This window comes from Larimichthys crocea, chromosome X (genome assembly GCF_000972845.2).
Source record: "Larimichthys crocea isolate SSNF chromosome X, L_crocea_2.0, whole genome shotgun sequence".
Taxonomy (NCBI): domain Eukaryota; kingdom Metazoa; phylum Chordata; class Actinopteri; family Sciaenidae; genus Larimichthys; species Larimichthys crocea.
The window spans coordinates 40,292,379-40,308,322 of NC_040020.1; the positions used below are offsets into that span (position 1 = coordinate 40,292,379).

A 15,944-nucleotide genomic window follows, 5' to 3' on the forward strand; every position below is an offset into this window, starting at 1 on the left:
CTTAAATACGAGCTTCTTGACAACAATACTACAGTCAGTATGGTTCTTCTTTTGAAATCAGGTCTGTTTGTGTTTTGTCCTGTGTGATCCGATCTGATCCCACACACTGCACATGTCGATGCTCCGGGTTGCCAGATATCAAACTAGCAAGCAAATGGACTCAGACGTAGAAGCTGGTTCATGAAAACAAAAAAAACATTTTGGTAAGCTTCAGAGTCAAATGACTCTTGTGTATTTTGAATTTAAACCACAGTACCAATTTTTAACCACTAGATGTCAGCGTTACGATCCATTGTTCCTTTAACAAGTAACAAACATGACAGATCAACAACAGGCCATGTACGATAGAGGGAACTGTACTATTGTAATATTGTACTTTCATCCTAACAATATGCACAAACAGTTTATAAACTTACTGCTGTGTTCCCCTTAGATGGCAAAGTGAGCTCCAGCCACCAGCCTAATGCCGGTGAAATAGTAACATGTCTAGTTCAGACGAAATAATAACTCACTATTGAGTGCCTGGTGATTTTGAACACCTGTATAGTTGTGTAGAAAACATTACTACCTGAGCTTATATGTCACTGGTGTAATGGGAATAGCTTTATGACGTTTACCTTACTTAAATTTATAAACGCTGCTTTTAATAGCCAGTATAGAAACACACTACATGCACGCTTGAATCATTGCCACAAATGGCAAGACCTGTACACCATTAGTCAACTTTCAAATGTGCAAAAAGATATGAAATCACATTACAAAAACATATAACTTCCGATTCAGAAACATCCTGTTCTCTCCTTGGTTCTTGGACTCAACAAATGACAGTCAAATAAAGTCTGGTTGCTCAAACAAGCCGCCTTTTCTATAGAAATTGTCTCATCAAATCTTCTACAGCAAAAAATTAAGACAATCTTTCCCAAAAGTTTCACACCACAACTGGACAGAACAGGGGGCAAAACCATAGACCGTATTGTAGCGACCCTGCAGTAATGTGTTGTGTGTTCAATGTGAGTTCTGTGGTTTCCCATGTTCTGTGAATGCACCTGAAGGAGAGCACGTGTGTGTGGATAGAGACGGCACGAGGCTGCAGAGTGGGACCTGTGATGTTCTGTTGGCGTGCTCATGGCTACAATAACCGAGTTCTGTAATGAGGCTGTTTGGCAATAAAAGCCGGTTTGCTAAATAACGTCTCTTTATTCCTGACGCGTCTGGCTGGACGTTACATTGGTGTCAGAAGTAAAACCGCCGAAGTTTTGCTAATCTCAGCTAGTGCGGCTAGCCTGGACCTGGCTAACTCCGCCTGCAGCAGAACAGACGAAGAAGACCGGAGGTCGTCCGAAAATCAAAGAGGAGCCAATGGACGATGCTTATGCCGGTATGTCGGGACATGAGGCGGTGTTTGACCGTGCTTCAGAGCATGTGGCCCACATAAGACAGTCGGCTAGTAAGGTGGCTAAAGAGGCTGGCCTCGGCTCGTGTGGCGCGGAGCAGCGCGCCGGCGGGAGGACGCCCACATTGAGCGGATGGATGGCGGTGCCAGCTGTAACCAAGTTCAAATGAAGACGCCGAAATACTCCGGTAAGACTGACTGGGAGGCCTTCCACGCCCAATTTGAACTCTTAGCACGGGCTGCGGGCTGGTCAGAGGACATTAAAGCCTCCAGCTGGCCCTGTACAGATGAGGCTTCGACATGCTTGCTGCAGCTTTGCCCGGCCGAAAGAGAGAACTATGGAGCTTTAGTGGGTGCTCTGCAGCGCCGGTTTGGACAATGCAACCAGCCTGGTGTTCTGCGCTCAGAACTGTCAAGCAGGAAGAGGCGGGCTGGGGAGCCGCTCCGTGTGTTGGCTAATGACATTGAAACCCTGGCGAGGACAGCGTATGCTCACATGTCCCATGACGTGCAAAATGAACTAGCCAGAGACCAGTTCATCCGGGCCATGACTCCTAGAGAGCTGCGCATACAAACACAACTAGTGCACCCTGATAGTCTGCAGGAGGCGCTGGAGCTGGCCTTGGAGAGAGAGATAGTTGGAGAGACCACAAGTGACGACAGCGGTGGCATCCCGGTCGTGAGGACTGCGGTGCAGGAGAGCCCAGTTCAAGCAAAGCCGGCATGGGCAGATGAGCTGACTGAATTAGTCCGTGCTGCGTCACTGCAACCGCGGTGCAGCAGCAACCGTCCTCGCCGAGGTCCTCCTGTGTGTTGGGTGTGTGGTCAGTCCGGCCACATCAGCGTGAGGTGCCCCAAGCAGGCTGGTGTCCAGGGAAACGCCCCTGTGTCCCACCATGCTCCGTCGCCCCGGGATGGAGCCCAGCGGTACAGACGGGGGAGCGGGGCTCCACTACCCCCGGAAGCAGATGACATCACCGAGGCTGCGAGAGTGGTGGGCTGGACACACATGGGGGATTTCTGCCATGTCCCCATCACCCTGGCGGGGGCCCCATGTGTAGCTCTCGTCGACACCGGCTCCACGGCAACACTGATGAGACCCGACCAGGTCCCAGCGGGAATACAGCTGGAACCCACTGTGGTGAAGCTGCGGACAGTGACTGGTGAGCTAGCCCCTATGCTTGGAAGAGGGGTGGTGGCTATACGAGTGGGGGGGCTCTCAGTGAACTGTAACGTGTGGGTTGCAGCGGTCCAGGACCCCTGTATATTAGGACTGGACTTCCTGCGGGCTGCCCACTGTTTGTTAGACCTGGGGAAGAACACACTGACATTCCCAGGGGGGCCCACAGTTGGAATGGTACCCCCCACCCAGGCCCCAAGGCCACACCCGCCAACCTCTCGAGCGGTGGAGGAATGTCAGGGCCCGGACCCTCAGCCCCAAGCTTTTTCCCCTACGCCCCTGCCCCCCACATCTCGTATACCAGTTGTCAAACAGCCCCCTGCCCCTGATCAGCAGCCCACAGCAGGTGAGGAGGACAGACTGGCAGCAGTACGGGAGATATGGAGGCACAGCTGTGATAACCTGGAACCCGGGCAGCAACAGGAGTTGTGGCAGCTGTTGCTGCACTTTAAAGACATTTTTGCTCTTACAGAGGAGAAAGTGGGCCTGACACACCTGGTGCAGCACGAAATTGATACCGGCGATGCACGGCCCATCAAGACATGCCCCCGCCGTCTTCCCATGAGGCACCAGGCTGCTGCAGACAGCGCTATTGACGAGATGCTGAAGACTGGCATCATCGAGCCCTCTGACAGCCCATGGGCCTCGGGGGTTGTGATGGTCAATAAGAAGAGAAGTCCAAAGATGAGGTTCTGTGTGGACTACAGACCACTAAACAGTGTGACCAAGAAAGACTCGTACCCACTGCCCCGAATCGACGAATCTCTGGACTTGGTAACCGGCTCGTCCTGGTTTTCCTCATTGGACCTTTGCAGTGGATATTGGCAGGTGCCCCTCAGCCCCTCAGCCAGACCAAAGATTTGCTTTCTGTACCGGCAGAGGATTGTGGCAGTTTCGAGTCCTCTGCTTTGGCCTGTGCAACGCTCCGGCCATGTTCGAACGGCTGATGGAAAAGGTGCTGAGTGACATTCCCCGACAGGAGTGTCTGGTCTACCTGGATGACATACTGGTCCATGGGGATTCTTTCCATGCAGCCTTGGGGGCCCTGCGGCGGGTTCTGCAGAGGATATCGGCGGCCGGTTTGAAGCTTCACCCCGACAAGTGCTGCTTCATGAGAAGAGAGCTGGAGTTTCTGGGGCACAGGGTTGGAGAAGGGGGCATTAACACATTGGAGGAGAAGGTGCAGGCAGTGAGAGACTGGCCAGCTCCCACCAACCTGCGTGAGCTGAAAAGCTTCATCGGATTGGCATCTCACTACAGGTGGTTTGTGCGCGGCTTCTCTTGTATAGCTGCGCCCCTGTTCCGCCTGCAGCAGAAAGACAGCGATTTCTCTTGGACTCTGAGTGCGAGCAGGCCTTTACTACTCTTTGAAGAAGGCCTGACAGAGTCTCCGGTCCTCACCCCCCCCAGACCCAACCTGCCATTCGTCTTGGACACAGACGCCAGTGATGTTGGGATGGGGGGCGGTACTGAGTCAGGTGGGGGGTGGAGGGAGAAAGTGGTGGCGTACTTCAGTAAGACTTTCAACAAGGCTGAACGGCGCTACTTGTGGACACGGAGAGAACTGCTGGCTATCGTGAGGGCAATAAGCCATTTCAAGTACTATCTGTGCTGCCTGCCTTTCACTGTCCGAACTGACCACTCTGCCCTCCAGTGGTTAATGTCCTTCAAAGAGCCAGAAGGGCAGATTGCACGCTGGCTGGAAGAGCTGGCACCGTACGTGTTTCAAGTGGAGTACAGGGCTGGAACCCGCCATGCTAATGCTGACCTTTTACAGTATCTGCAGCCGTCAAGAGCACAGGGACGCCGAGACATGACCTGCAGATACTGTAAAAAAGAGAGGTCCGGGCTATGTCTCGGCGTCCCTGTGCTCTTGACGGCTGCAGATACTGTAAAAAAGAGAGGTCCGGGAGAAAGAGCTCCACATGGAGGAACAAGGCTCCATGCAGGATGGAGAAAAGCCTGTCTGCAGAGAGATGCAGGTTGTTGACTCACCTGAATGGAGAGCGCAGCAGGAGCAGGATGCTGATCTGCACCCCGTGCTGCAGTGGGTGGAGTCAGGACAACAGCCACAGTGGAACAAGGTTGCTGGATGCTTTCCTGCCACTAAAGGACTGTTTACAAAGTTTGGGTCTCTACGGGTGAAGGAGGGGGTGCTCCAGAGAGCCTGGAAGGAGCCAGCTACAGGGGAAGAGAGGTGGCAGGTGGTGGGCCCCAGAGCACTGAGAGAGACGGTGCTGAAAGCCTCTCATGGTACTGCTGGGGCGGGGCACTTTGGAGTCTCAAAAACCCTCCGTCGCGTCCGGCATGGTTTCTACTGGGGTCAGATGAGGAGAGATGTCGCCGCTGTGACCTCTGCACGGCACACAAGGGTCCCCTGGATCAGTCTCGCGCCCCGCTACAGCAGCTGGCAGCGGGGGCCCCGATGGAGAGGGTGGCGGTGGATGCCATACCAGACCAGGAGGCAGAGACGGTCGCAGATGCTCTGGTGGAGGGCATGTTTGTCCGGTTTGGTGCAGCTGAGGTCATTCACAGCGACCAAGGCAGGAACCTAGAGTCAGGTGTGTTTTCTGCTATGTGTGAGTGCATGGGCATGCAAAAGACTCGGACTACTCCTTTACATCCGCAGAGTGACAGCTTGCCATCCTCACTGCAGAACATCAACGTGATTGGGACCAGCACCTCCCTCTCGTGTTATTGGCCCACAGATCAGCTGTGCAGGATTCCACCTCATGCACACCTGCCCTGCTCATGTTGGGGCGAGAGCTGTGGACGCCAGCAGAAATGGCGTTTGGGAGACCCCCAGATGCACCAGCGGTGCCACCAGGACCATAATACACCAGAAGGCTCCAGGACCGAATGGAGTCCGCTCATGCCTTTGCACGTGATCAGCTGCAGAAAGCAGGCATAAGACAAAAAAGAAACTATGACATGAGGGCCAGGGGGAGAGACTTTGAGGTTGGGGACTTGGTGTGGGTGTATAGTGGGTGTATTCGTTTAATGTTTTAAATTGTTTTCAAATTTGCTGTTTTAATGATTTTAAATGACATTCTGATGTTTTTAATTAGATTTTCTTCTCTTTTTATTTTTTTATTTCTATTGCTACTGCTTGTCTTAATGTCAAATGTTTTTCTTTGCCTCTGTAAAGCACTATGAATGCCTTTTTGTACGAATTGTGCTATACAATACACTTGCCTTGCCTTGCCTTGCCGATGGGCCGATGTCCCAAGTTAGACAGCCACTGGGTGGGGCCTTGTGAGGTTTTGGAGAAGCTGGGTGAGGTGGTCTACAGGTCCAGCTGCCGCCAAGGGGGAGACGGGTGGCCCTCCACAGAGACAGGTTGGCCCCATAAAGAGGTGATGCACCCTGGGCCCTCCACACCTTTCCGGAGGAACAGGCCAGCCACGCCCCCAGATTCAATGACTGTCTCTCAGCCCAACATTCTTCCCCATCCCTTAACTCACCCCCAGTTCATCTGCAGGTTGTTCCAGGATTGCAGGTGCAGCCGCCTTTGTTCACACCAAGGCGTCCTCGGAGACGGAGGAGGGCCCCGGGCCACCTCAGGGACTTTTTATGTGACCCCTCGGGGCGAGGGTCTTTGTAAGGGGAGGGGCAGTGTAGCGACCCTGCAGTAATGTGTTGTGTGTTCAATGTGAGTTCTGTGGTTTCCCATGTTCCGTGAATGCACCTGAAGGAGAGCACGCATGTGTGAGCGTGTGTGGAGAGAGACGGCACGAGGCTGCAGAGTGGGACCTGTGATGTTCTGTTGGCGTGCTCATGGCTACAATAACCGAGTTCTGTAATAAGACTGTTTGTCAATAAAAGCCGGTTTGCTAAATAACGTCTCTTTATTCCTGACGTGTCCGGCTGGACGTTACAGTATAAAGAAAGGACGTAATCTCTGTGACGTCGCCCACAGGTTTCTGAAGAACCGTGGTGAAGCTCAGAGTGTAGTTGTCTTCATTTTAGAATTTGTAACAGCACCCACCTGTCAATCAAAGCATCCACGTTCTTAATCCTGCATAACTTTAAGCCTTAATATAATGTGAACAGGTGAGTTGTATATAAATTCACCCTCAGTACAGTTGTCATGAACGGGGAAATTAGCTACAGAGACCAAAACTGTTTTTTGTACCAGGCTGTAAACATGTTTTATTGAAAAATCAAAGCTGCAGTATTTTCACTGGTTGAGATCTTAAATGCATCCCTCAGAGGCTCTGCACACTTCCATATTAAAACGTGGAAGCTATCTTATCAATGGCTACGAAAATAATTAGATTCAGGCCCGAGCCAAATAAACTCAGCAGAGAACAGAGGCAGTTTGGAGCGTCGCCATTCTGTGCCAGTACTGAAAAAAAGAAAGCAAGCAAGCAGACATGACGAACATTATGTGCCGATCGTTTGTGTCAGGCAGTCACTGCTGGACCAGCAATCAACCCAGAAGCTGAGTCTGTCCTGTGGTCACTGATGGTGACTTTGCTAACATGCTAGTGATCACACAGGCTGCTATGATGAAGGGTTAACAGTCACACGAGCAGGCAATGTAAAGGAAATGTTCTCTTTTATTTAGCGTGCAACATGCGGAACAGACATTCCCCAAGTTCCCTTCATGAGCTTTAGGTTACCTGACAAACAATTGTTGGACTAATCCTTTTTGTAGATGATCTGTGGTGGCACGGAGGTGCAGTGTTTCACACAGCAAGAAGCTGAAACAGAGAAGTTGCACAAGGTTTATAAGACAGAGGAACTATATATTATCTATTTGGTACATCAGGGCGTAGTTTGTGATGTGTTCTATGAGGACCTCTGAAATGTCATTCACAAGGAGGGAAGTGAACCAGACACCAGTGTTGTGTGACTGGATATTGCTGAAGAAGAGTATGAGGTGTTTTGATTGGTTGGAGGTGAAGAAAGAGATGTATGTAAAGAGCACAGTTGGAAGCCTTTTCATCAAATCATCAGTCCATGAAGAAAGTGCTCGCTCTCTCAGGATCTCCAGGTAACACATTTCATTTCTTTGGTACTTTAATGTCTGTGTCCTGCTCTCTGTTACTTCAGTATTTCAGCATACTGTCAGCATTTTTAAGGTTTTTAATGTATATATGTGTATGTGTGTGTGTGTGTGTCTATATATATATATTATTAAAGGCTATATATATATTATATTTATATATATTATATATTATGGCATGCCATTCAGGAATTAAACCTTTGATATATTGAATGAAACCTTGAATATATGGAGTGAACCTTGAATTTATGGAGTGAACCTTGAATATATTGAATGAAACCTTGAATATATGGAGTAAATCGTAACTTCTGAACCTGTCATGAAGAGGCAAATATTAACCGATATTAGCCAGTGCAACCCAAAGCCTATTCCAAATGGATGCAAATGGGCCGCAAGTCCATTTTGGGCTGCTGGGCAAATGGTGCAAAGGCTACAAAATACAAAATACATGCATACAAAAAAAACACCGGAGGCCACGGCCCAAATGTGGCCGAGATGGACCGGCCCATCTGGCATTTGCCAGTAGCACGACTGCCAGTCCGAGCCTGCACTGGGTGTTGTGGGGCCTCCTGTGAGGTTGAAGGCCTGCTGAGGTTGGCCTGATAAACAGCTGCCTGGCCTGTTTTATGTCTGCCACGTTTAAAAAGGGAGTGAACTTTCTTGTCAGGAAAACGTATTGTTTCCCAGATATTTAGTGTGTGTGTGTGAATGGGTGTATAAGAGGCATTAACTTATTTGAGGTGGCTCGCTCCGATCCGGTGCTGTGTGCTGTCATACAACAAGGACTTTTTAAATGACTTCTCTGATCTGCTGGCTGAAATTATGTACAGCACTTTGTGTCAGCTGCGGCTGTCTTTAAAAGTTGAGTTGTTACTTTTTACCATTTCAATTCCTTCTGAATCTCCTTTGTCACATTCAACATTATTATGCTCCTCCACAATTCTAATATGATTAATTTCCAACAGATAAGAAGTCTATATTTTTTCTGTCTGTTCTAACCAGAATGATGAATCTCTGTGTTTTCCTCGTGCTGCTCCTCCTGGGGACGTGCTCAGTTGCCAGTTATGGTAAGTATGATCTGACTGTATCAGTCTCATGAATTTCTTTCTATTGTGTAATAATGTACAATGTGTAAATATTAGAAATATAATGACATGGATGTAGATCTGGAGTTGTGGTGGAAAGTTACTTTCTGCCAGCATTAGTTGTTTGTGTTGAGTGTTGTCATTTGACACTGATATCAGCTGATATTTCACAAATAAACCGTTACAGCTGTTAAATGTATTTCAACTTTGTCATTCACAGAAAATCTGGCTCTGCGTGGAAAAGCGACTCAGTCTGACCGTTATCCTACCATATTACAGCTGCCTACAATGCCATAGATGGAAACCGTAGCGGTGACTACGCTGATGCATCATGCAGTCACACAAGTGGAAGGTGTCATAAAAATCAGGGTTACACTGCTATTTAGATGTTTTAACTTATACAATGTGTTACGAGAATTTTTACGAAGAACCCTTAAATAAAGAGGACTGGATTCAAAGTATCAAAGTTTAAGTTGAATTTAATATTCTTGTACAAGAAGGAGCGTTTAACAGTGCAACACACAAAAGAGGGTTACAGAGAAAAGGCTCCTCGAGGAGCTCTAACTGTTGGTTCTTATACATTGTTCAAAAATGCGCTGTCTCTGACACCTCCCCACTGATACAGATAACGTCATAACATTCCTTTAGTTGGTTTACTGCTCAGTAATGAGCACTATATTTTACATCCACATGGTACTCCCCTAGCCCGTCTCTCCTGTCCTTATAACACTAATTTATAATTGTCCCTCCCTACCAGCCTCAGTAAATCAGAGGCCAACTAAAGGAGGTATGTGAGACATACAAAGAACAGGACAGACACACACTATCTGTATGAGTTAAGACATCTGCACCCCAGTATAATCCTAATTTTTATAACACAATGTTTGTTCCTATTTATTACATGTCTTGAAGGCCCTCCCCTTTGTTGCTGTTTTCCTGAGACTGGCAGGGTAAGGTAAAGTTCAGGTTAATGTATAAATAGAGGGATTTCAGAACAGAATGAGCCAGGGACAGGTCAGAGAGGGGACATCTAGATTGGGGACATACTGGCTACTCATTAGAGGATATGTTGAAGAAAACTGTTTAGTATGTGTTATTTTTGTGTCTGTCTAAGGGTGGTGCTAGCACCTTAGGGCCTCTCTCTCCCTCCAGGTGCTGCCTGCCGATTGGTTAATGGACTGGTGGATCTGCTATAAATGGCTGCCGCTGGATACATTTGTTCTCTTCTCTTGACCTTACGCCCAACTGCACCCGGCTGTTTGTATTGTGTTCTGTGAAGTTGTGCTTGTCTGCTTTAACGACTTTAGCTCAGCAGTCCAAGGTAGTTGTAGGGGTGAGTAGCTCTTTTGGTTCATCTCCTTTTCTCCTGTTTATTTTATAGGGAGGCATGTTAGATACCTGTATTTTGTTTCCTTGTTTTGGTTAGGTAAGTTAGGTTTTGGTCAGATTGTTTTGTTTTGGGCCATGCTCACCCTGAAGCTTTAAACTACCACTTTTGTAATAATAATAATAATAATATGATTATTATTTTATTATTATTATTTTATTGAATAAATGATCTTTTGTTGGACTGCAGCTCTGTGTACCTTGGTCATTCTTGAGAGTGGGGAAAGATGGGAGTGTCCTTTTCTTGTTATGTTTGGTTCCCCTAGGCCGGACGTTACACTGTTTAGATGCATTATATGAAAATTGTTGTTAACAATTTCAGGGGTTTGAGACAGCCCATCTTGAAATGTATAAGAACCAACTATAGAGCTCCTCAGGGAGCCTTTTTCTCTGTAACCCCTTTATGCAGATGATACTGTCATTTATTGTTGCTCACAATCAATTCCTCAGGCTTTTCAACTTTTACAGTCCGCTTTTGATGCAGTGCAGATCCGTTTGGGGAAACTAAAACTGGTTTTAAATGCTGATAAATCTAATTAATGTTTTTCTCATTCATCTGTTCCCTTTGAAAATATCCCTTCGATCAGAACTGCCTGTGGTGAAACTCTAGAGCTAGTCACCAGCTATAAGTACCTGGGTTTCACTATTGATGAGGAGCTCTCATTTAAATTAACATATCAAAAATTTGATATCAAAATCAGGGTGAGGCTCGGTTTCTATTATAGAAATAAAATCATGTTTTTCTCTCAGAGCTCGGAAGCTTTTAATATCAGCCACTTTCCTACCTGTAATTGATTATGGCGATGTGTATATATGTCTGCATCAACCAGCTGCCTTCTTCCCCTGACTCCTGTGTATCACTGTGCTCTACGGTTCTCACTGGTTGCCACCGCCTCCACCCACCACTGTGAACTATATACAAAAGCTGGCATGCCATCCTTGGAGATAAGACGCTACACACACTGGATAAACTCTGGGTATTAAGGTCTTCTTGGCTTAACTCCCACTTTTTTATGCACTTTCCTTCGAAAAACCGAAAGCCGTTATGCACTTCGCTCAAGTGATTTTTCTACATCTTGCTGCGCCTCGAGTCAGAACTGAAACAGGTTAAAAAAGCCTTTAGTTTCTCTGCCCGTCTGCGTGGAATGCCCTCCAATGCGAACTTAAAAATGTAGAACGTCTTCCTCGGAAGCACTCCCGCTCCATCTTAAAAAAAGACAATGGAAATCATTTGAAACAGTGCCTATGCTTTTAAATTGATGTATCTTATAACTGTTACTTTACTGTTGTTTGTCTGTTTTTACCACTATGACGTGTGCTGCTGCCTTCTTGGCCAGGTCACCCTTGTGAAGAGGTTGATCTCAATGGGTTTTTATCTGGTTAAATAAAGGTTATAAATAATAAATAATATTAGTGTGTTGCACTGTGAAACGCTCCTCTTTTACAAAAACAATAAATTCAACTTAACTTTGTTTTGAATCCGATCCTCCTTATTTAGGGTTTTCTTTAAAATTCCCGTAACAGAAAGCCCAACCCCTGGTGGAGGTGGACCTGCTGGACTCCTGACGTCATCACCTCCCTCACCATCTATAACAGAGTAGACTGCTGTCCGGAAACGGATCAACGGGCTGAGGATCTACATCGGCAACTCTTTGGACAACAATGGCTTGAATAACCCATTGTGAGTAAAAAAAAAAGCATCTTCCTCTCATCATCCTCATCTCCCCTCTGCCCCTGTTTAGCCCCGGTTGGCTCCTTGCATCCCGGGGCTGAGTCCGTTACAGCCACACTGCTGACCAAGCTAACGACAGTTAGCCGTTTACCACTTATCAATCTTTCCATCAGGACAGTCTGTGAATCATTTCAGTCGTGTAACGTTATCCCTGTTCATCTCAGAGGCTGTTGCTGCTTTCTCTTTCTTTTAGGGTTGGTCAAATTGTTCATGGCTACACAACCTTCACCAAGAACTTCACTCCTCATATACATGGACGTTATGTGACTTTGCTTCTACCTGGTTCAGTTAAGTACCTCACACTCTGTGAAGTGGAAGTCTACGGGTACCGTGCCTGAACTGGTGAGAACTTGAGCTTTTACATAATAATGTGAACACTATGCAGAAAGTCTCACTTTATCTAAAGGCCAGACTTATTATAGAAACATTACATGAATGATGAATGATAAGAATCGTATTATGAGGGTGGTTAATCCTGCCTTCTTATAAGAGTCATAGGAGAATTATAAAAACCTACAACATGTCATGGTTTTGTTGTCATGATAACCTCAAAGAGGTCCAGGTCTCAATGCTGATTTTTGTTTCATGTCAGAGGGAACTGGCCCCTAAGAAACCTCCACACTCCCTGTTTGACTTTGGCCTTGCAAACAACACCATCGATGGGAATGATGACCGCCAGTGGAACACGGCCCCTGATTCCTGGTCTGTGTGAGGTGGAGGTGTACGGCTCTCGTCTGGATTAGGTCTTGTCTTGTGATATGATGTAGTTACTAGTGGCACAATTTGTGCCAAAGTTACATCAATTACAATGAAACCATTAAATTGAATTAAATCAGCATAAAAAAAAAGTTTACTGTCCTTTTCATGTCATCTTGATTGGTCGATTTATTGGTTCTCACCAAATTTCTTTGGCAATTCATTAATTATTAATTATTAGCACGAAACATTGGTATCTATGCCAGTGCTATGATAACCGCCATCATAAGTACACACACTTTAGTTCAAATAAGATATAAACTCTGTCCATTAGCCAAGCGCCTCGGTTATTTAGTTATATATTTGTTATGAGAATCATGACTTGAACATCTATCTGGCTTCAGTGTAACATGTAAAAGGAACAATATGTCGATAGTTACTGTAATAAACCATAAATGACCCGATATGTCATCAGAGATTAAGGAAACATGCTAACTTAAATCGAGCTTCTTGACAACATACTACAGTCAGTATGTTTCTTCTTTTGAAATCAGGTCTGTTTTTGTTTTGTCTGTGTGATCCGATCTGATCCACAACACTGCACATGTCGATGCTCCGGGTTGCCAGATATCAAACTAGCAAGCAAATGGACTCAGACGTAGAGCAGTTCATGAAAACAAAAAAAACATTTTGGTAAGCTTCAGAGTCAAATGATCTTGTGTATTTTGAATTTAAACCACAGTACCAATTTTTAACCACTAGATGTCAGCGTTACGATCCATTGGTTCATTTAACAAGTAACAAACATGACAGCAACAAAAGGCCATGTACGATAGAGGGAACTGTACTATTGTAATATTGTTTATTGTAATATTACTACTTACTGCTGTGTTCCCCTTAGATGGCAAAGTGAGCTCCAGCCACCAGCCTGATGCCGGTGAAATAACATGAAAGGGTTTGACCTCATCTAACACCAGCATGGTGCTCACATCAAAGGTGAGTCACTAAATCCATTCACATGTTAACAAGAGGCTTGTGTAAGTCGAGTTGTGTTGAACTTGTGACTTTAGATCTTGAGAAACGAAGATCAGGCTTGCAAACAAGAAATCTGTGTTGGAGTGCAAGAGGGTGTTAGCTCAGCCACAGCGCCCTGTGTCATTCCCCATCTCTCCCAACGCTTCCCACATTTCCTGTCACTCTTCAAGCTGTCTCTGTCAAATAAAGCACAATAAGGCCAAAGAAACAACTTGAAAAAATTAATAAATTATTTTGCCCAACCAATCTACACTTCTTCAAAATGGCAGCCAGCCATTGTGGTCCATTTTAATCAGGGTGTAGCCTGCAGAGGTTGTGACATTTCATTCACAAGAAGAGAAGTGAATACAGAAACAATGTTGTGTGATTGGATCTGCGGAGAGGGTATAAACAAAATTTTGATTGGTGGAGGTGAAGAAAGAGATGTATTAAAGAGCACAGGTGGAAGCTTTTTCATCGAATCATCAGTCCATGAGAAAGTGCTCGCTCTCCAGGTAACACATTTCATTTTTTAAGTTTTTTTATGTGTATGGTTAAACTCACCGTTATCCCAATGAGTGTTGTCAGGAGGGTCGGATAAAATGCTCACGTTCAGGTTCTACAGCATCATCATGTTAAGTTGCATTATATTTTAGTTTTCATATGTTTTAATGTATATGGTTAGCTTCACATGTATAATGTATTATTATTTTCCCTCAAAACTTTGATGCTTCAATTTAATTGTGAATTTTAAGTTATTGAGAAACACTTAAAGGACCAGGTGTAGGATCAGTTGTATCTAGCGTTGTAGTTTGTCTATAATCTTTCAGTTTTTTCTTACTAATCAGTAAAAAATATTGTATCGTACACCTGAATTTTCAAATTTGTCCTCCCTATCAAACAAGATTACTTAACCCCCTTAACTCACGTAAAACAACTTCATTCAGCACGACGAAAAAATGAAACATGACTACCACTATATATTTTTCAATGTACATTTGGTCCTATTGTACGGTCTATATAGACTCTCATGTGTCTCATCCAGAATGATGAATCTCTGTGTTTTCCTTGTGGCTGTCTCTTCCTGAGGTCGTGCTCAGCTGCTGCTTATCGTAAGTAAGCAAATGTGGCCCTTCGGAAGAGCCACCAAGTCAAACCCTTTTTTCACTCATTTGGAGCTGCCTACGTCCCTGATGGCAAACCGTGGTCTCACTTCAACGCTGGATCATGCACTCACTCTAATGAAGTACCAACCCCTGGTGGAGAGTGGACCTGCTCTTGTCACCTCCATAACCATCGTCAACAGAGGAGACTGCTGTCAACACAGGATCACGGGCTGAGTATCCACATCGGCAACTCTTTGGAAACAATGTGTCAAAAACTCAGTGAGTGAAATATGAAAAAAGCCATCATTCCTCATCATCATCCTTCACCTCGTTCATCAATAGCGCTGTTCTTTAGCAGGGACAGTTCACCACCACACCAGCTGTGTCCAGACAGAAGAATTAGAGTTTGCCACTGAAGTGGTTTTCTGCTGGATTTGAACTCCGGAAAAAATACTTAAAGTCTGCATGAAGTCAAAGTTGATGTTTTGGACAGCAAGGTAATAAACATGTGCGTTTGTGCTGCTTTGCTTCTTTTAGAGTTGGTAAAATTGACAATTGTGATGCAACCTTATTAAGACCTTCATGGTCGCGTGGAGGACGTTATGTGGACTTTGCTTCTACCTGTTCAGGAAAATACCTTACACTGTGTTGAAGTGGAGGTCTACGGGTACCCTGCCCCAACCACAGGGCATGTCATGGTTCAAAGAGGTCCAGGTCTCAATTGAGGTTTGTTTGTGTTTCCTGTTGTCATGCGAGAACCTGGCGTTCAAGGAAAAGCTCGCAGTCGTCACTGTTTGAATTTGGTCTTTGCAAAACGAACGATGCCATCGAATGGAAATCACTCGAACCAGAAGTGGGAAACACGGGCTCCTGCCGTCCACCACATCCAACGACCATCCACCCCTGGTGGGAGACTGGAACCTGGGCAAAACCCACACAAAGTGTTTTTTCTGTGAAGATTTGCCACATAGATGACTGCGTCAGAGCGACTCAACGGAGCTTGCAGATCCGGATTGGAGATTCCCTTGGGAAATCAATGGCAACAACAACCAAGATGACCTGGACGACTGAGAACCTTCACAGATAGAATGTACATTAAATTTACAGTCAACTAATCTGTGAAAAAACCTAATTAAAGTAAATGTATGCATTCACTTGTGGTAGATTCAACTTGCAAGGGGACATATTAAGAAAAAGTTTTTCATGCTTTCTGACAAACAACGTCCTGATTCGTCCATCTGATGCTAACAGGCCAGATACCACAGCACACCTTAAAGTCTAAGGTGGTCAGTGCATCGACGGGTTAAGGCTGTTTTGGAAGGCAAAAAGGTGGGACATCTA

The 15,944-nt window shown here is 45.8% G+C and overlaps 1 protein-coding gene and 1 pseudogene across 1 annotated transcript in view; both read left to right on the forward strand.

The window, feature by feature from the left end:
* Positions 1-13,449, forward strand: part of LOC113746698 (fucolectin-like) — a 30,415-nt gene extending 16,966 nt beyond the window's left edge. Inside the window, exon 6 of the mRNA XM_027283598.1 lies at positions 13,385-13,449. Coding sequence (XP_027139399.1) covers positions 13,385-13,434 — 50 coding nt within the window. The 3' untranslated portion in view covers positions 13,435-13,449. The remainder of the gene's footprint in view (positions 1-13,384) is intronic.
* A 1,094-nt stretch (positions 13,450-14,543) lies between these two features.
* LOC113746621 (fucolectin-like) lies at positions 14,544-15,328 on the forward strand (annotated as a pseudogene).
* Positions 15,329-15,944: the final 616 nt, after the last annotated feature.